The sequence below is a fragment of the Nothobranchius furzeri genome, chromosome 5 (assembly GCF_043380555.1).
Source record: "Nothobranchius furzeri strain GRZ-AD chromosome 5, NfurGRZ-RIMD1, whole genome shotgun sequence".
Classification (NCBI taxonomy): Eukaryota; Metazoa; Chordata; class Actinopteri; order Cyprinodontiformes; family Nothobranchiidae; genus Nothobranchius; species Nothobranchius furzeri.
In genome coordinates, this window is record NC_091745.1 from 4273712 (window position 1) to 4295352 (window position 21641).

At 42.0% G+C, this 21641-nt stretch overlaps 1 protein-coding gene across 1 annotated transcript in view; it reads right to left on the minus strand.

The window, feature by feature from the left end:
- The window catches only part of hs3st2 (heparan sulfate (glucosamine) 3-O-sulfotransferase 2), a 39283-nt gene that overhangs the window by 1741 nt on the left and 15901 nt on the right, over positions 1-21641 (minus strand). The window contains exon 2 of the mRNA XM_015948598.3: positions 1-3766. This exon is cut by the window's left edge and continues 1741 nt beyond it. Within this exon, the coding sequence (XP_015804084.1) occupies positions 3148-3766 (619 nt within the window). The 3' untranslated portion in view covers positions 1-3147. The remainder of the gene's footprint in view (positions 3767-21641) is intronic.

The following is a 21641-nucleotide window of genomic DNA, read 5'->3' on the forward strand; positions in this document are numbered from 1 at the left end:
ATGTGGGGAGAGCTTCCTCGTGCCGTGTCATCCCCCCGAAGCGTTCTTGCAGAGAAGTTATAATTAAGTGAGCTGAGATAAAGTTGAGCTTATCGCTAAACTGGCGTGTCTGCTGATGGCTTGCCAAGTAGCAGTCGGCTGCAGACAGCACTGGCAGGTTAATCAAATATTAATAGGGAATATCATAAATGACAGTTTAAATAGTGGTGCTGGCCAACGGACATGTGCCTGCTGAGCACAGTTGGAACGCAAGTGAACATCTAATTTAGTTAATATGGAAGGTCATACTGTCACATTTGCACATTAGTCTAACTGTGACTGGATGAGGCGGCTGAATTCACAGCCTCCCAGGAGAGAATTCAACAATGAAAGTGAAACGTGGATGAAGGAAGTCACAACTGAGGCTCAATTAGTCATTAAAATATCAGTTTAAGTCATTCAAATCCAAGTGATTTTCTCTTTTTAATCAAGTCAGCTATAGACACATAAAGAACAATGGTAATTGAAAATCTTCCTGAGCAGCTCTACAATAATTCAGAGTGAAGCTGCATTCATTTGACCCTTAACCATTAAGTTGTTTCATAGTTTAATGTTGTAACAATTTCGATTTTTATTGTTTTATGTTCATTGGCAAACAGTTCAGCTGTTTTCTGTAAAACAAAATGTAATTTCTAAAGCGAATCCAAGCATCATAAGGTATTATCCCTCAGATCAAGGTACTGACACATGAGAAACATCAACATTCCACATTATCACACTAGTAACTCGACAGTAAAACTATAGATGCAGCACAGAAAAGATCTGCTCATGCTTTGTGCAGCCATTTTGCTGTAATGTTTCACATAACACTTTTACTGTGCAGATTTGCATGGAAATAGCTTTAATATTGTTTCATTATTACTTCTTGCAAAGTGTGAATCCTATTTTTTCATCCTTTCCCAGAAATTTTCCATCTCTTCCAGACTTTCAGAGGCATCGGTGGAAATCATTAATGACAACTTCTAATGGCTTTGGGGTGAAAACTCAGGGGGTTAATGCAACTGCTCAACACGGAGAGCTATTCAGTGCAGAGACACCATCAAATCAATCAAAAGAAAAGGATCGTGAAAGATAATGAGATCAATGACATGCATAGAAGCATTTGGATAGGAATATATTATCTCTCAACAGGCGCAGTGTTAACTATTCTGCTCACTTACCTTGTCTTTTCAATACCATCCCTTTAGAGTGATATAGTGTTAGATATATTGAACTGAACTGAATTAAATAATGGGCTGCACTGTGATGTGATCGATAGCAGCATTTTATCCAAACCTTTGAATCATTATAAACCTGACAAACGTTACAAGAGTCAATCTTTTCAGAGAAAAGTACGAAATTTGAACAAAATAAAAGGAATGATCAGAACTAGAGGTGTTGCTAAAGGCTGCTTCTACAGCAGCAGAGTGAAAAATGGTTTTATGCTTTTGTTGCAGGAATACATTCACCTGCTCCCATTCCCAGGATGTCCAATTCTACTGATTTGGCTACCGGACCTTAGAGGAACAACAAACTGTTCTTACAGATCACTGCTGAAAGCAGCAACTAGACAGAAAATAATCAGTTCAGACTTTTAATTTATATTAAATTAATTCCAACAGGTCTGCAGAATCTCTGGATTCATGAAGCAGATGGACTCCAGCAGCAGAAGCGTATCTCCTGTCTGCTTAGATCAGGAACCTGAGGCTAAGGCCCTGTCCACACGTAGCCGGGGATCTGCCAAAACGTAGATATTTTTCTACGTTTTGGCCTGTCATCCACATGAAAACGGATCTTTTTAAAAACTCCGGCCAATGTGAAGATCTGCGTTTTCTCCGTTTTGGGTGTCTGCGTGTGGACGGACAAAACCGGAGTTTTAAGGTTCGCAACGTCACTTTCCGCGACAAAAAATGCTGACATCACGTGTGCGACCTGTGTTTACACTAGCCAACAGCATGGATTCCCTCAGAGCTGCGCTCGCTTTATCAATCGTCCAAGCGCTTTTTGCTTGTTTGTTTTTGCAAGTGGAATTACTGCTGCTTGCGGAAGACCACAGATGAAGGATGAGGTTAAGAACGGGGGAAGTACTGCCGCCTACAGGTCTGGCATGTCCTTAACAACGTATTTATCCGGGTACGTGTGGACAGAGTTTTTTTTAAAATGAGGTGGTGTGGATGCAAGTTTTTGGAGGGGCGGATATTAGTTTTTAAAAAAAAACCCGGCTACGTGTGGACTAGGCCTAAGATTCACACAGGATCACCAGAACTGGACCAGAAGAGACTGATCTGATGAGTCTGGATTTCAGCTGCAAAATTCAGATGGTCGGGTCAGAATCTAGATCCTGCCTTGTGTCAATGCTTCAGGCTGCTGGCGTGATGGTGGTGGTGATGCTATTTTCTCACTTTGTATCCATGAGTACCACCTGAGGCTGGTTTAAACACCACAGCTTACCTGCGTATTGCTGCTGACCATCCATCCCTTTATGACCACACGGACCCATCTTCTGATGGCCACTTCCAGCTGGATGATGCATCATGTCACAAAGCTCAGATCGTCTCTAACTGGTTTCATTGGAGACTCCAGATTTTATTTGATGAAAACAACAAAAAAACAAACACACAAACATTCAAACTCCAACAGGAGGTGAAACCTATTAAGTAAAATCATTATTCGTAATAAAGCTGTCCTTCACTCTCAGTATATGTGTTTCGTTCACCCCTGATACCACCTGCAATAATAAGACCAATTTTATTATATGATAAACGACAGACTGAGTTTATTCATCTGACCTTTTGAGTGTTCCTTTTAAAAGTAAAGACAGCAGATCATTTTCACAGGAAGTGATAATAAAGTAAAAATAATAACTCTGAATAATAAATATTTAAAGCAACGTCATCATTGCTTTGTAAAGCTTGAAGAATGGATTAAAACAAATTCTTCATTTCATTTTTGTACTTGTCTCCAGAATGACTCACATGTGCAGTATCTATACAGCTATGTTTTAAATAAGTAGGTTATTTCATATCCATCTGAATTTTATATACAACTTACAAAAACAGTTTGTGAAATAGATTCTAACTGAACTTTTCTAAGAGGTAGGTCATTTAAGAACACAGTCTCTTTAAAGATTCATTCCCATTTGAAATCTTGCCCCACAGTTTCATAGAATCTAACGTTAAACGGTCTATAAAACTCTTGCAGCTGCTCGATGACGTCCTGTTCGATCTGCACGTGAGTCCTGCCTTTGGATTTGCCGAGGCACCGTGGCTGGCTGCTGCTCTCCGGTTTCTTCAAACAGGGGAAACCTTTGGTTCGATTGAAGTAGAAGTGCTTGTCTGTGATTATTCGCTTAAGACCTAGAAAGTCCTGGACACGGCCCATTTCCCCTGCTGGGTCTGTTATCAACCGCTCGCCACTCACAAAGTGCATCTGTGACAGGCGGAAGTACTGCAGCCAGTTCTCCAGGTGCACAATGTACATCCCAATCCGAATGGCATTCCAAGAAGTGTCCACAACACCTAAACTTCTGTTCTTAAAGACAAGCTCTTCAAATGTTGGGATGCCAGGCTTCTTGGAAAGAGTCTGCGTGTAGTCGGAGATGGCTCTGGTGACGGGGTTTCTCACCACAACAATCAGCTTGGTTTCGTGAGACATTCTGGAGATGCGGCGGGGAGCCTCTCTCGTCACAAAGTAGCTGGGAGTCTTCTCCAATGTGATCTGGCTGTCTAGCGTTCGTGGCATCAGTCCCCTTGTGGGAAGAAACAAAGAATAAAACACATAAATGAGTTGGCAGGAGCTGCTGCTTTCCTCTCCAGGAACATTTCAGCAAGCTTTTCTCTTTCATGGACATCTAACTCAGAAGGTTTCTAGTGAGAAGTGAACAACAGCTTGTCATTCAAATGATTTAAGATGAAAAAAAAAATCGTTTGCTGCAGGGATTTAAAGATGTAAAGGCATCAACACCACTGTAGAGTTTTTCTGCAACAATCTTTGAAAATATATACTTTTCTGATAGCAATGCCATTAGTCAACCTATCATGCAATGAAACCCAGAGAAAACCCACACATGCATAGGGAGGAGGTGCTAAGTCAATGCAAACATGCCACATCTGGGATTCAAACCTGCAATCTTCATCCTATCCTGCAACAGTGCTAACAGCTGCGTCACCATGCAGTCTAGAACTTCTGTAGATGTATTATGCAACAAAGCACTGACAAAACAATCTCAACACACCACATATGAAAATATTTGCAGGGTCTTTAGCGACAGAGCAGGTTGTCCAACCAAATCATAAATCATGATTATTATCATGTTGCTGCCAAGATAATGGGCTTGCAAACTACAGGCAAATGGCAGTATTTGTCATGAGAGATTTCTGTCCTGCTGTAATACCTCATTCTGCTTTGGCACCCCAGTCAATAAAGGCTGATGAATATCCAGCTGGGCTTGGCAGTTTGGAGAATGCATGCCTCATTTCCAATCCAGAGATCAGTCATACATCTATGACTGTCTGTTTGCTCCAGATTACAAAAGAACGTGACTCAGCTGTGTCACCATCCAAATAACTCAGCGCTTTGGAGGGAATGGTTTACATCAGATGTAGTTTCTACAGTTACAGTCACAGCATGTAGGCCAGTTTCTGGTTTTCAGTATAGATGATAAATGGCAAACTTTATTATTACCTGAGGAAGGCTTCGATTAAAACCTAACCTTTCTCAAAGCTTTCTTTCTCAAGGTAAGGGGTAGCCATAGGTTACTGCTACAGTGTTGGAAATATTGATCCGTTTAGTTTTATTTATGATTCTGGAGTTGTTGGGTTGGGTGCCTCAGGGCCACCGGGGAACTATTAATCTTTTATGAGAATGGCACCTTTTCAAGCAAACTGCTTTGCTACACTCACACACAAACTTGCAGCTATTTTCCACAAGATAGAAAATCTAGTGAGATCTCACGCCCGCCGAAGGAAGTAGGCTATCTTTGATATCTGCCTTGTCAGTTCCTTACATTTTTACCACCCTTTTGAGGAGATCTGGATGTACTGGCTCACAACTGCAACTAGTCATAAAAGAAAACACAACTAACAACACCTGCAGTGAAAGTTCACCGACAGCTCTGCTCAGAATTAAAAAGCTACCTGTTCGTGACTGTTTACAGCAGGGCAAGAGGGAGCGGGGCGCTCAGGAGGAAACATTATAAATCAAGGAGATAAGTCTCATTGGGACCTTTACTCCGCTGGTGGTTTTGTTTTTAAACTAAAGATGAGCTCATCCACTGGACAAAGTAGTATCTAACTAGCCTTAGGTTATGGATTTCTGCAGTTATGTTTGTTCACTCACAGGAGGTCTTTAATGATTGCCACAAAGGAGCAATACAGCACTGAGATCAACAAGATGTGAGAAGATGTGACATCTGAATGTGGAAAACCAGCAACAGAAAGAATATTTGACATTTTAATAAATAAAATGGATTCCGTTGATTTAATTTTGTGTTCTCATACATTGTTTAGGGCACACATCACTTTTAAAAGGCAGTTTTAGAATTGCGTTGTCAGAATAAGTCAGTTATAAAAATCTAATCTGCATTAGATATTAATATAATGTGATAAAATAAATGAAATCTTCATAAACACATTTCAAAAGGTGCTAATCCATGCATGATACATCTGCAATCAAAAGGCATCTGGAGGTGGTCTGAGCTCACTTTGACAGGAAGGTGTTAAGATTTATTTTTACATTTGTTTAATTCCTGAGATGAAACACATTTACATTATTAATCAAAAGCTTCAGGTAAATCATTATTCAGCCACAGAAAATCAAAAAAGTACTAATTTATCCAGAGAAATAAAAATGAAATGCTGAAAAAACAAACTAACTGTATCTTATCTTTGTTATCAATGGCCAAAGTTAGTTGTTTATGATAAATGACCCACACATGTATAGCACCTTTCAGAGTCAGAGGACTCCAAAGCACTTTACACTACAGTGTATCATTCATCCATTCACACACTGGAGGTGATGAGCTACAAAAGTAAACAATCAATGATGAACAAGAGTCTGCTTCTAGACCTACAAGAGAGAGAGAAAAAAAAGAAAAACAACAATACATCAGGAGCAAACAATCACTGCGTCAACCTGATGAGGAAATATAAAATCAACATTGTTTTACTGAACAATCAAACGATAATAAATCACAGTGCATTAAGTGCCAACCACAGCCTTAAGACGTGTTGAAAATGCCGAAGTCCATACTTATGAGAGCACCATGAGAGCACCTGTGTGAGTACACGCACTTGCATATGTAAGGTTTCTCCATAGGAGCGTCCAATAGAGAGTGTGAGGGGCCACAGATCTGACCCCCAAAGATGTGTAGGAGATGGAAGGAGCTCGAAGTCTCAGAGATCCAGGAGCTGCCCCAGAGCGCAGGGACTGCTATTTGTGGCCCCCCGGGGCGATCCTCTGCACCTCTCGAGGGGGGCAGGGGCTGGTTACAGTCTCCCTGGGGTCCCTGCGCTCTGGGATATCTGGGGTCCCGGGGGATATCAGCTGCAAGCCCACAGGCCCGCCCACAGCCTCCCACCCCCACGTCGGCTGAGCCCGGAACCCAGCGACTAGGGACCTAGAGGCGACCAGTCCCACCAGGGACCCAACCGAGCCCAGGGACTCAGATCCCACCAGGCAGCCACAGAGATTAATCAGGCAGACGCCAAAAATCTTAAACCCCCTGACCCGGGAGCTGCGAACACTCAGGCAGACCAAGGCACCACACTCCACACCAAGTGTGGCAGGGGGAGGGGAGGCGAAGATGTGTAGCAGCAAAAGAAGTCCCAGGAGAAGGGAGGAGTCAAAGGCCCCACCTGACATTTACAGTGTAGCGTTATGAAGCTTATAATGGTCTGCCCTTAACAGCTGCCCCTTCACACAGTAACATCACCAAGGTCGAACGCTTGGTTCAGTATGTTTACATTCCAGAAGAAGAGAAGAAGAACGCTTTCCTTTAATTAAAGTACTTTATTCGTGATAAAGCTAATCAAAGCATATGTTGATCATTAATAATCAGGTGAATGATCTGCGAAATAAAGATGTCATGAGTTATGTGTTTAATGAATAAACAGGGCTGCACCAGACAGACTGATCTACATTACCATGGAAATGCATGACACATTGTTTTCAACCAATCAGAACTTTTGTCTGTCGTAGGGCAGAATCTGGGTTGTTTAATGAAAGTCGTCCAATCCGGTTTGCTAAGATTTGTAAACAATTAAGGGATATAAAATAAGGCAACGCCATTTTATAGGCAGTTCCATTTTAACATCAGTTCTGTTCGATCCGAGCTCCAAAGGAGTTACATCATACTCTCAACATTGTTTTCAACCAGCTCTCAATCCATCACCGCCAAAAGAGAAGTACAGGCTGGCTAGCTGTACTTCCTGTTTTAAGCTGAGAACTGTCAAGCTGGAGATTTCCGTCGTTTGAACCAACGAGCCGACGTTCCTTCAAAATAAGAGTGAACTTGCTGACGCCTGCCGATGCTACCTGAGTCGACCCTTCAGACGGGCGTTGTGTGCTGTGACCGCTGTTTCAACCAGCTCCAGTACATCTGAAGGTCCGAGAACCTGGCAATTCCTGATCTAACACGGGAGACTCTCCCTGGGTACGTAAATACGGCAAAATGGCGGCTCATGTCATCAGCTTCTGAAGCCTCGTGGTAGCCTAGTCATAACAACCAGATTCGCTACGTCAGCCTAGAGATTCTGAACAACACACACACACACACACACACACACACACACACCAACACGATACATCCAAATCCATATGCATTCATCATTGAGGTAGTCCTGGTAGATAGTAAGAATTTATAATTATAGAAATTAAAGATTCTTAAACGATCCCAACTCTCTCTTTTCTTGTCTCTCAGTCAATACAGAGTGTTTAAGTAAACTCCCTGATGATAAAAACAACCACTTCTGATTGATTACTTAGATCTAATTACAGTGTATAAATATACAACTTCAGATCATTACAACAGTCATACACAAAGACAGTCACACACTCCCTCAACTCATGCTCCCACATACACATACAACCTAAGACATACAAAAATGCACGCCAGACACTCACTCATGCTCCCCATACACGCCCTATTTGCTCTGGTCCCGGTACAGCTGCACAAAGTGTAAAACCATCACCGGTTCCCAGATTTTGACCCTTCCTGCTGGGGTGCTGATGAGCAGGCTCCCCCACCCATCGCCGAGCAAAGTGACCCACCACCCCAGGCCCCAGCCAGACGGCCAGATCCCCCCATTTTTGCCTTGCTGCCCCTTATACTATCTAGGAAAAAGGGAGGTGCACTTTGGAGAGGTCACAGTTCATCACAGACATGAACAACCATTCACATTCAGGTAAGACATTTCAGAATTAGATGTGGGGAACCACCAAAGCACAAGGAACGTCACACAGACAGGAGTCAGGTGCTCCAACAGTGAGCCAGTTATTTTGTAATTCTCATTGCCTTGAGTAATAATAATAAAATCACACATTAAAGGGTTTAAATGATTACTTTTACATCTGTGTTGTGAGACATGGTGACATGTCGGTCAATATTAATTTAAAGATCCAAATGTAATGAAGAATTAACATGAATGTATCTGTAGGGTAGGATAAAACCAACTCTTGGATGAGTTTAGAAAATAGGTTTAAAGATGATGATATTCCATTGAAGCCAAAACAAAAACCCCATCATCCTTTATAATTTTTACTTAAATTATGTCTTTCTGCTAAAGTAAATTGTAGCTCATTTTGCTTCATTGCTGCAAATGATATTGAAGTCAGAGCTGAATAAAGAAAATACTGATATATTTAGAAGTCCTTGTGTAATTTTGCTCTGTGCTAGTCTTCAACAAACAGCAGGTTGAGGCTAATTAATCCCATCTTTGGCTTCCTGTTCAGTAAATGTGACACTTTGTATGTCTCATTAAACCAATACCTAAAAACCAGCTAAAGTTTCACCTGTCAGATGTCTGTCACACTGTAACTGTGTCCAAGGAAAAAGATAGTACTGATCAAAGAACACCAGTCTTTTTTTTATTATTGAAAGCAAAGCCAGGACACCTTTCTTTCAGTGGGAGCTGTCTGGACCAATCACGTCTTTACTGTGTTTGAGGAAAGTTAACGAGAAACATTCAGGGGTGCCTGTAAAATCTACAAATGACTTTTTCATCTGGATCTCTGTAGTTTGGGCTCGTGTTCAGGTCTGTTTGGCAATCACAAACTCGGTAATCACCTGTCTGATGGCTGAAGTAAAACTGGTTTTAATGATAGTGATGAAACCAAAAATGTGAGCAAATTTAAAGGAAATTGTAAATGAGTAATATTCAATAAAAATCAGTCAAGCTTCAGTTATGCCTGCTTGTTATGAGTCAGAGTGAGGCCAGTGGGAGAGCCTGTGATACCCGAGGCAGGTGTCTGAGCCAACCACCACTAAATCTGTGTTTTTAATTTCTTATTCCACCATTATGCCCTCAAGAACCTACCAGCCCTGCACACATCTGAAATGGAAAGATAAAACTGTAGTTCTACATTCTGGCAGGTCATTTTTTTAGCTTGTAATTGCAGATTACAATTATTAGAGATTAGAAAATTAACATGGTAATTTCGGTGGATTTGCTCGAAGTGATTCTGAAAGTTGACAGAAAACTTAAAAAAATAAAAACTCGTTTGGTTGTCATTTAGAAGTAACACCTTCCCCAGAATCAACAGCAAAGTCTGCAGAGTAATTTACAATCTTCTTCGTAAGTCTTGGTCAAGCTTTCCGTCAGGTTGCATTACCGGCCTGGCTCTGACATTTTAATCACTCTGGGAAAATAAACTCAAGTGTGGAAGATCTGCTTGAAACTGTAAATGAAACCTATGAGGAAACTGACCTGAAAGCTCATTTACTGAGGCTCCTCCAGCTTGAGATTTGATGCTGTAAATGCATCAAATGAGCATCTGACAGAAACAAACTTAACGTGTTTAAACACAAACAACACCACTAGACAAACAGTCTATGACTGCAAATACATGAACACACACTGTTTCTTTTGTTTTGGAGATTTTGAATTTGGAATCTTTACAACAGAAAGGCTAAAAAGTACAATGTATTTTCAAGTGTTTCAACCCTTTAAGCCCTAGAGTCTCCCAGGTGGGGGACCCTGTGACATTAGTTCCAATAGGCTTCAAAAAAGGCAACGTATAGAAGTATTCTGCACAACTATCACTGTCCTGAGAATTGCAGGCATTAGTGGGGCCCCCAGTCGCCGGCTGCTGGAGGGTTGTCGGAAAGCCGACCTGCAGCAGGTTTCTCAGGAAGAGTCATACCTGTTCCTGAAGTTATGAATAAACCTGACGTTCATGAACGTTCTGATGGTAGTTTACCTGCCTGTGTATTAACTCATTCTCAAACCAAACGCAGTTCAGATATTACCTTAGAGGGAACTGTGTTACACCCTCTCTTGGTTGATAAGGATACTGTATCCTCACGTTTTGCTTCTGAGCCCAGTCGCTCTGCGTTCTCCCGTTCCTCCTCCCCTTTTGCCTCTTAGCTGTGAAAACTTAGCGGAAACCCAAAGGGCTGATCAAACCTTGCAACTTTTTCTTTTTCCTTCTTTGGTTGGTGTGCCATCTGCCTCTATCCACAAGCAAGCTAACTTTGTGATTGAGAAAGATATTTATTCTGTCGTTGGTCTCAGCCCAGTGCTAAGGGAGCAGTCTGGGGAAAGATAAAACAGATTGTTGTGCTCACTGAGTTGCCACATTCTTTCCTTGGCCCATGAAAGCCAGTGGTCTGGCCATTTGGGCATTAATAAAACATATGATTCTATCCTCAGACACTACGTTTGGCCTGGATTAAAGTGCCAGGTAGCTTATTTTTGCAAAAGCTGCCACATGTGTCAAACAACTGGCATCCCGAACCAGAAAATAAAGCCTGTTCCTTTGTACCTCTTGCCTGTGGTCTAGACACCCTTTGATCCTTTAGTAGTGGATTGTGTGGGACCACTACCCACAACCAAAACTGGGGAAAGGTATTTACTCACCCTTATTTGCTCTGCAACCTGATATTCTGAAGCCATTCCCTTGTCCTCTATCACCACAAAAAATGCAATAAAAGCTTTGACAGGATTCTTCTCCACTTTCGGGTTACCTAAGGTCATTCAAACAGACCAAGGAACAAATCTCACTTCAAATATCTTTTCACAGGTAGCTCAGACCTTGGAGATTCAACATGTAACCTCCACCAGTTATCACCCTGAGAGCCAGGGAGTTGTTGAAAGGTGGCACCAGACATTAAAATCCATGTTAAGGAAATACTGTTTTTCCTCCGGTCGGTCATGGGAAGAGGGCCTTCCCTTTATCTTGTTTGCATCTAGGGATGCGGTTCAGGATTCTACAGGTTTCAGTCCTTCTCAGATTTTTTGGACACTCTCAGCGGCTCATAAACCAAGTTTTGTATGGTCTTCCTCACTGCAGCGCCTATCTACACCCCTTCTTGGGATCTGCGTCTGAAGACTTTGAAGGAAGTATCCAACAGATTAAAGTCTGCTTGTTTAACATTAAATCTCGCCAATTGTGTGTGTTCATAAAAGCCACCGTTCAGCATTTAGGGAAAGAAGTGGGTCAGGCCCAAGTGATGGCTCTTCGAGAAACAATTCAGTCCATGGTTTCTTTTCTTTTGCCCCGGTCACGCAGAGAGCTTCAACACTTTTTAGGCATGGCTAGCTACTACCGGTCTGCAGGAATTTCTCCACTGTAGCCAAGCCTCTTACTGACATGTTAAGCACCTCAATACCTTTTGTCTGGCCTACTCATTGTCAACAAGCCTTTGTCTCCATCAAGAACCTTCTGTGTAGTGCACCTGCCCTTGCTGCTACTGACCTAAAGTTAAAGTTAAAGTCCCATTAGTTGTCAAACACACACTGATGTGTGTGCAAAATTTGTTCTCCGCATTTGACCCATCCCCTGGGGGAGCGGTGAGCTGCAGACACAGCCACGCTCGGGAACCATTTGGTGGTTTAACCCCCAATCCAACCCTTAATGCTGAATGTCAAGCATGGAGACATTGGGTCCCATATTTTTCAAAGTCTTTGGTATGACCCGACCAGGAATTGAACCCTGATCTCTCAGTCTCAGGTCGGACACTCTACCACTAGACCACTGAGCTGGTGGCTGACCTAAGAAGACACTTTAAGCTGGAAGTCGACACCAGTAACGTTGGAGCGGGAGGAGTGCTCATACAAGAGGGTATCGATGGGCTTGATCACCCCATCAGATATTTCTACAGAGAGTTCAACACCGCTCAGTTCAACTATTCAACAATAGAAAAGGAAATGCTTGCTCTTATCTGATCCCTACAACATTTCCAAGTATATATTGGCTCCAGTCACTTTACCATCCTTGTCGTCACGGATCATAACCCGCTGACTTTCCTGCACCGGATGTTTAACCAGAACCAACGTCTGATGAGGTGGACCCTCCTACTGCAGGAATATTTCCTTGACATCCGACACAAGAAGGGTTCCGAGAATGTTGTTGCTGATGCTCTCTCTCTCGTGATGTTCCAACTGAGGCTCCCTTGTAGGTTTTAGTGACCCCTCTTCTTTAGGAGGGGTTCTTGCTTCCTTTGTAGTGTTTGGGGGCCATGAAGGCTTGTGTTTGAAATTTTCCATCTCGGGATCAAGCAGGGGGTAGGTAGACGGGCTACGTCCATGGGCCACCTTCCTTTCCCACTGGGCTTGTGTCTAAGCTGTCTGCCTTCCTGTCCCCATGAAGCCTAGGGTCAGTTATGTAGTTTTGTTGTTAGTTAGCGGGAGTCCTCTTTCAGTTTCAAAACATATGATGTTGCTGACTATGTATTTGTTTAGATTTAAGGGGGGTGTCACGGCCATTCCCGTTTCCGTCCAGTAGATGGTGCAAAAAAGGCTCTGCAGCAGCTTCGGCAACGCCGGTCTCCCTTTCTCAGCTGCAGCTGATCAACCTAATGACACCTCCCAGTTAAAAAGGCTGCAGCTGGTGCTTTCAAGGAGAGACTCAGAGAGTGGAAACATGGAGGGGATCCTCCCCCCGATTTTAGACCCTGAGAAACTTTGACAGCGATAACTCTCTTGGTGGATAGATTGTTTAGAGGACTTGGTCTTCAACCCTTGGTTAATCTTAGCTTTATCTTTAGGTCTCTCAGTTTAGAAGCTCCTGTTAAAAGGACTTCTTTGATTTGTGGTGTTGGACACCCCCCTTCCTCTTTGAGTATTTGTTATTTCTTAAGCCTTGGTTTTTCATCCTGTTCCCCTGTCCCATTATGGGACAGGCACCTTTATTTGTATTAAGGTTTTGTTATTTGTGCTCCCTCCTCCCATCTGGAGATGTGGAGAATTTAATGGCTTGTAAATAAACACTTTGAATGGTACACAACATGTTTTTCTCTTATAACACATTTTTAATTATTACTTCTCCTCCACTTCTAAACACACCGAGCTGGAGACGTAATATGCAGTTTAATGTCACATTGCACTATGAAATGAAAGCATAGTACAAAGAAATCATGGAATCAATTTATAGACCAAAATGCATTTTAAACTTTTGACTCATCAAAGTAGCCACCATTGGTGGATATAACATCTGAACTCACTTGTGGCATTATATATTTAAGTGTTGGTAGTAACTGAATACATGTAGTTAGTATACTAAAGATGAGTAACTGTATTCAGTTACTATTTTAAACATTGTATTTATAATGTTACTTTCATAATATCATGGGAATACTTGTGTATTTTCCACTTTCCACTTAAAAGATGAATATATTAATTTTGGGCAATGTGTGTCTGCATTGTGTAGGCTATCTATCCCATAATGCCCTTAAACAATGTGCCTCTAACCCTGTGTCTGAAACAATGAGAAATCTTCACCCCCGACTAGCAAACCGCAGGGTTAACATGATTGACCAGATGTGGATTCAGACCAGGAAGTGGAGTGGGTGGAGCCACAACCGCATCCAAATCAATCTACAAGCCGTAAAAGAAAAAATGCATTCACTTCTGGAAATTCAAGCAATTTTTCACAAAAAAAGAGTGCGAAATCTGACGGTGCATTGCAATCTTTGTCTCCAAGCTGACAACCTACCCCAAAATTGTGGAATGGCCTTCCACTGGAATTAAGACTTTTAAGATGTTAAGTACCAAAACAATTAAATCTTAATTTAGCTAAAAGCTACATGCAATTAAAGACTAAAAACCAGACACATCAGTTAAAACAATCAGATCAGAGGCCTGACGGGGTGTTATGAGTTTGTAGTGCATTTTCTATTTTGCTTTAAAAGCCGCAAGTTTAGTTGTGAGTCAATTTCACTGGAATTAAGACTCACAACTAAACTAGAGGCTTTTAAAGCAAAATAAAAAATGCACTACAGACTCATAACACCCCGTTAGGCCTCTGATCTGATTGTTTTAACTGATGTGCCTGGTTTTTAGTCCTTAACTCATTCACTGCCATTGACGACTAAAGTCGTCATTTTAGATCCAACCGTTCACTGCCAATGACGACTAAAGTCGTCAATGGCATTTTTTTTTACTGTTTGAGCATCGGAACGAGCCCCCGCTGCTGAGAGAACAAACATCTCAGCCCTGAAGCCGATCTTCATCCGCATACGTCACAGATCACATGATCAGGAAGCAACACATCCATGTGTTTGGAGATCGTTTTGGGCCGTTCCTGTAAAACAAGTGAGGCGCGAACCGGAAAAGCGTCTGCCGATCACAATTCAACAACGGATTATGAAAGAACGGATAACGCTCGAAACACGCGGCTTCTTCCTGATGTAAGAGGCGAGTCTCCTCTTTGTTTTGGTTGTTTTGGCATCGACATCATGCTAGCGCGCAACGTTCTGTGACTCTTAAAAAAACAGTAAAAACGGTGAGAAACGCTGGCAGTGAAGGCCGTTAGTGATCAGGAAACGGCTGGCAGTGAATGAGTTAATTGCATGTAGGTTTTAGCTAAATGAAGATTTTATTGTTTTGGTACTTAACATGAATTCATGCATAGTAAGTTTTACTCCTTATCATGTATCCTTTATTATTTTAATGCTTGTTAATTTTACGCAGCTGTGTTCAGCACTTTGGGCTGCCTTGGTTGGCAGCAGGAAGGTGCTTTATAAATGAATGAATGAATGAATGAATGAATGAATGAATGAATGAATGAATGAATGAACCTACTAGCTGAAACATTAGACTAGAGATTTTCTCTCTGTAAAATTCTCACTAAATTATTACAAACTGCACCTTTAAAAGCTGATTTGATTAAGCTCCTCGAGGTAAATGAAACAATTAATTTGTGCGAGTCATCTTCTCTGACATGTCATTAATCAAAGTTTTGTGGCAACAAAGTCCATTTAATTGGATGGAGAACTTCGTGCAAACCTGTTCTAAAAAAAGCTTGGAATTCAATAATCCCAATAATTACTGACCCTACACGCACGCAAAGCACAGAAGTTCAATGGGATCTCTACACCTCCCTCTGGACACAAAACTGTTTGTCATTACAAGGTCTGATAATGAACTTGGCCCAATAAACAGCAGGCGTGCTCACAGGCTGACCACAGAGGGGTCCAGTTCAAAGCATCCATTATATTCTGTGGTGGTCTGGTCTCTGGAGTAATTTAGAAACAAAGTAGTAGCACAATTCTGTATATTATTAAAACAATCCCCAGAGATCATGTTGCTAAAGCAGCATATAAGGATAATGGCCAGAGTACTAACACTATAGAAGCAAAACATTTTCTAAGCAGAATGCAAACCAAATTGTGTTTGCAGAAAATTAGAATAATTTGTTTTAAATGTGAGGTAAAAAAAACTTTCAAACTCTATTCAATTTTGTAATATTTCAAATATAATTTACTTACATGAAAATACATTTTTCGATTCTCAAGAAAAAAATTGCTTTCTGTTCTGTTTTTTATCGATAAATGTAGAAATATTACAAACCATTAGTTCTGAAATCTCCTGGAAAAGAAACCATCACCCAGACCTGCTGTCCAGATTCAGTTTTTATTAGACAGACTCACAGAGCAGAGAAAATGTTCACGTGCTGCAAGACTCTCATAACGTCTCTGCCACTGTACGTCCTAAAAATGGCACCATCCTCCGTCCTGATATGACAGCATAAATCTCCACTGGTGAGGCTGCTCCATTATTACACCATCCCTCACTTTGATTACAGATGTGATGACATGTGATCATTAATCACCAGCAACAGAAACCTGCCATCTCCAAAGTCTATTAAGAGTTAACAGTCCAGACGTCCAGGTGATTACAGCAATCCTGTGTCTATTTCAGCTCCTGGTGAGGACCAGAGGTGAATAACAATCTGGCTACCCGAGAGTCGCGCATCCATTTCTATCCTTTAATTAGAGATAAATCAGCTCAAAACAGAAGAATCATCTTTAAAATCAGGCACCTCGTTGTCCAGACAGATGAACACATTAATTACAGATTCATACAGAATGATAAAAAGTAACCCAAATAAAGATAAAGATAAAGATAAAAATAAAAACTCAACCTTCAACGAGATTCCATTTAACTGCTGTCAACTCAACTTATAGCCCATGTTTTCCTTGAAATAACAATTATTCAGGATGTGGCCGAGAGAAAGAAATGACTGACACTTGTTTTCCTTGAGCAATAACAGATCAGAGCAGTCATATTAACATGCGGCAAGGCAAAGCATCTAAAGTCATGGAAGGGAATTCTTCAAAGCACGAAGAAGGAACAAAATAAAACTCAAATGTAGATTATTGCTTCCTTTTTGCACTTCTATGTAATTTTGATATAATGACCAATGGATGACTTTAAAGATCAAATTCACACATATTTTTAAATACATTTGCACCCCACCCTGCTCTCACACATCGAGTAATGCAAGCCCTGCTCAGGTGACATGAATGTTGAGACCGACAAAAGTCCTCAGCAGCAGCTATATCTCCTGCAAAGCCTCCAGCAAAGGGACTGTCAAGGATATGTATGAATGGTGAGGAGACATATCGCACAGCTTTAGAAGGTTCCACCCTGAACTGGTGAGGAAGGACCTTAAAAGACAACGGGGAAACAAAGGAGGGACAGCTCAGACAGGATTTGATCCACAGTCAGTTGAAACATTTAACAAGAAGAAAATCACTAAAGCTGACTGAAGGAGCGCTATCTGTCGGATATTTATACATTGACATTGTAAATTATTTAAGGATATTAAACATTAATATCTCGAGTCTTGTGTGTTTCTTAGGATTTCTCACATTGCTGTTTGAAACAGAGTTGTCCTGAGCCAGTCTTAATGTTGCAATGGCAAAGCTGCAAAACAAACAAACAGGATAATGAAACTCTCACCATCCCATAAGCCATCATCTCTGGGCCACGTCCACCTAATACCAGAACCTGCATTGCCAAAGGAAACGAGATAGTGCCAAACAATTCAATTCAATTCAAGTTTATTTATATAGCGCCAAATCACAACAAGAGTCGTCTCAAGGCACTTCACATAATAAACATTCCAATTCACAGTTCATTAAGCCAATCAGAAATAATGTTTCCTATATAAGGAACCCAGCAAATTGCATCAAGTCACTGACTAGTGTCAGTGACCATACAGCAATCCTCATACTAAGCAAGCATGCAGCGACAGTGGAGAGGAAAACTCCCTTTTAACAGGAAGAAACCTCCAGAGAATCCTGGCTCAGTATAAGCAGCCATCCTCCACGGCTCACTGGGGATCGAGAAGACAGAGCAGGCAGACACACACACACACACACACACACACACACACACACACACACACACACACACACACACACACACACACACACACACACACACACACACACACACACACACACACACACACACACACACACACAAAGACAAGTAATGTGTCTATAGTTATATTGTGATGTCTTAGTAAATATTGTATTTGGTGAAAGATAAACTTTATTGTATTTATCCTAGTGTATAATTAAACGGATAAACTAGTATTAGCACATCAAAAGTCAATGAAAACAAAAAGTTATTAACACTGGTTGCTATTTGTCCAAAACGTCTTTTGTTGTCCGTGACTTCAAATGGTGATTTTCTTTTTGGAACTCTGGTAATTTATCCTACAGTTGAAGTTGTAGCAGCCGGCTGTTTCTCCTTCTCTGATATTGTTGAGCGGCGAACCTTTCACACCATTGGTGTGTTGAGTGATGAGTGGGAAAGAAAAATGAAGTGCTGTGTGGTTGTTCAGTGAGACAGACCCGGAGGCTCAAATAGTTGCTTTTGGACCGATCAGTGTTATTGGCAGAGGTATAAAGACAAATGCTAGAAAAAACATCATTCATTTTTTTTGTTGGTTCTTAATCTTCAAAATATATTTTTAGTTCTACTATGTTAAAACATAGTTACATAAGAGGCATAACATAAGAGGCATAAAAATGTTTTGCAGATTAGCCATTGTAGCTGGGGGGGGGGGGGATCCTGTTCCCCCAGGGCGAGCAGCCATGTGTAGCACTCAGCCAGCTGTATCCGCAGGAGGGAGGGAGGAGCACAGAGCACATTTGAGTTCCTGCAGATTGATGACCTCGCTAGGCAGAAGTCCACAGTCTGAAGGTGGGGGGGGTAGGACAGGTTTTCACAGCATCTGTCTGCATTCCTTCCTTCGTGAGGGTTGTTGTTGGCAGCTCAAGGCTGCCTTGGCGTCAGATAAGGATAACAAGATTGTGTTTGGGTCAGGCAGAGATAATTTTCCTCTCTGCCTTCAGTCTGTAACTGGTCATTCCAGTCCTTCAGTGAAGCCAAATTAGGTTATTAAACATCTCCACACTGTCCGGTGACCCTCTCCGAGATGACATCCATTTTGCACACTAACACCGGTAACGCAGCTAGGACATTGTCCAGCTTACAATTCCCCTCGAGTAACGTCCCAGTCTGTGAGGTCTCCACCTGGGCGGTGCATCCCGTGGGTGCGGGTCGCCCTCCAATCGCTCCCGTCTTCCCAAATTTCCAGAAAACCAGATATCCTCCCTAGGGCCTGTACGACTTTATTTTTTTTAAAGTCGACAGTCAAGTAATGAAAGTCGAGTCGACTTCGACTAGTCGTTGATGACGTCATACGCCGGAAGCGGCGGGGGGGTCGGTCGGTAGGTTCGCTGGAATTTTTTGACAATTAAAATTGCGCCCACATTTTCTACATTAAACACATCTCTTTTAACAACGGTAGTTTCTGCATCCTACTTCAGCCCTCTCCCCCCTCCCCTGCGCAGCAGCCGCAAACTCACTGATGCGCCTGCAGCCTCTCGGAGTTCCTGCTGCTCTAAACATTAAAATAATTATTTCATTTTCTGTTCCTCACTTCTGATTACCTTCAATGGTGTCTGTTTGTTGCAACCACCAGGTACACAAACTAACTTGTTTCTATTTGACTATTTTTCTGTCCTGTCTGTTTATTATCTTCCTGCATCTCCTCCGAATCCTAAAGAAAAACTGCTACCTGGGTTCATATATATTCACCTTATGAGTTACCTTTGAACTGCAGTTCTAAAAGATCTACCGACCGCAAAAACAGCGGAGTGCCGCTGCTCGCCGGCCGACTACAACGGGACCGTTTTTGCTGCGGAGTTCGTGCCGGAGCGGAGCGGAGCAGAGATAGTGGAATCTTGGGGGCGCATCACCGGAGGACAACAGGTGATGCGCATCGCTCCGCAGCAGCGAAACGCATCAGGCACAAATAACAGACAGAAAACATGAAAGGAAATGAGCCGACATGAACGATCGCGTGTTTAATTTGTTTTTGAGGTGGCGACACCTGATTTGGCGGTGCTCAGGACGCAGATGTCTGGAGCGCACGTCAGTGATCAGAGCTTTGCATGCGCAAACTGGTTAAGATTAGGATGGGGGTGAGGGGAAGGTTAAATTGCAAGAGCGAAAAGGTCACAGTTTGGTTAAATGTCCGTTTTACCGCCGGTGTCAGTACCGCACAGCGTGTCGCCTCCGCCTTGATCCAGACGCGCAGGGGCTCGTCACCTGCTGTCTTTTCCGAGGACTGCATCTTGTCAGTCATTATCACGTGACAGCGACTAGTTGATGACAGGCATAAAAAGTCACTACAGAGCCGTGAAGTCGACTAGTCGACTAGTCGACTATTTCGTACAACCCCTAATCCTCCCACTCCAATCAGAAGAAATCCAGTGATCATCAGGTCAAATATCCACATATCTTCAACGTCCTCAATGGACAGCTGAGAGAGACATATGATCTTCCACTCCTTCCAGGAATCGAGCATATATCCCGCTGCGTATGACCCTTGCGGGCCAGTGGCAGCCCCCTCCTCCGTTCTCATCGTAGAAAAAATCTTATCAATCGCGTTGAATGACCAATTAATTAAATCCATTTCTGAAAAACAGGGATTTCCAGAAGAAGTGCAGAGAAGTGCTCTGAAGCAGACAGGACAAAAGAGCCTTGGGAGAAAAAAAGATAAGGGAGCAAAGCAGAAGCGTCTGTGCTCTGTGAGTGCCAGGAGAAGGGCTGCAAAGTTTGAATTTTATTTTGTAATTCCTGAAACAACCTAATGTATAAATTGTACGTCACTCCATCTTCCTGCTCCCAACATCAGACCCAGCTCTAGTGGTTAGTGTGCTGAGCTGGTGTGCACTTTTGTACCTGGTCTCAGCAGTAACTTATTTTTCTTCTTCTTTAGCTACACTTGCCAGTTCAATGTTTTCAATCCTTAATTGGTAAACTGTTTAAAATACAATATCTTTCCTTTGCTTTCTTTGTTTTTTTAGCCAGCGTGCGTACATGTGAGCTGAGCAGAATTAATCAACTAAAATGCTACGTGGAAATGACCAAATTCAAAGATGTTTAGAAACAAAATATTTGTAAGGAAATAGGCAATAAATCAAAAACATAAAAACATGAAATCTGCTTCAGCTGGCTAAAAAGATTACTGCTGACATCACCAGGATTGAAACCCACATCAGCACATGGCAAAACTTAAACAGCAGGTAGACACCTTTACCACTGGACTACCATTCAACTAATTCTTCATTACTTAACAAATTTAAGGCAATGGGTTACCTTGTTTTTTTTAAGTAGACTGAACTTATTGGGGTTTACAGTGTAGCCAGTACTGTAACCACCATGCCTAAGATGCTGTTGTAGGAAGTGCACGTTTTGTCCAAGAAGGCATGGGGATAGTTTCATAGAAATGGTTGCCTCATGTGATTTGCATCTGCTGAAGTGTCACTTGTGCGTGTCCTCTGAAATTAGCACAACACGTTTGCAAGCTGCAATATGTGAATAGCCAGTAGGAAAAGGAGCAAACACACTTGATATTGTCGCTCTGTATTTGGTTTTAAGGTCTTTCTGCGATACCGCTGTTGTTTCTTTGTTTTCCTTGTTGTGATCTAAAAATAACCATCTCTTCTTTTGACACCATCTTTGTTTTGGGTGTACTGTAAACCTGGCACTCTGTCCGGTGTGAGTTCTGTACTGTGCCCCCTAGTGGAATACTCCAGTACTATGTGTGCAGAAGCAAGTAGGTGAACAAGACGCAGACTGCTGCCTGCATCAACGCAA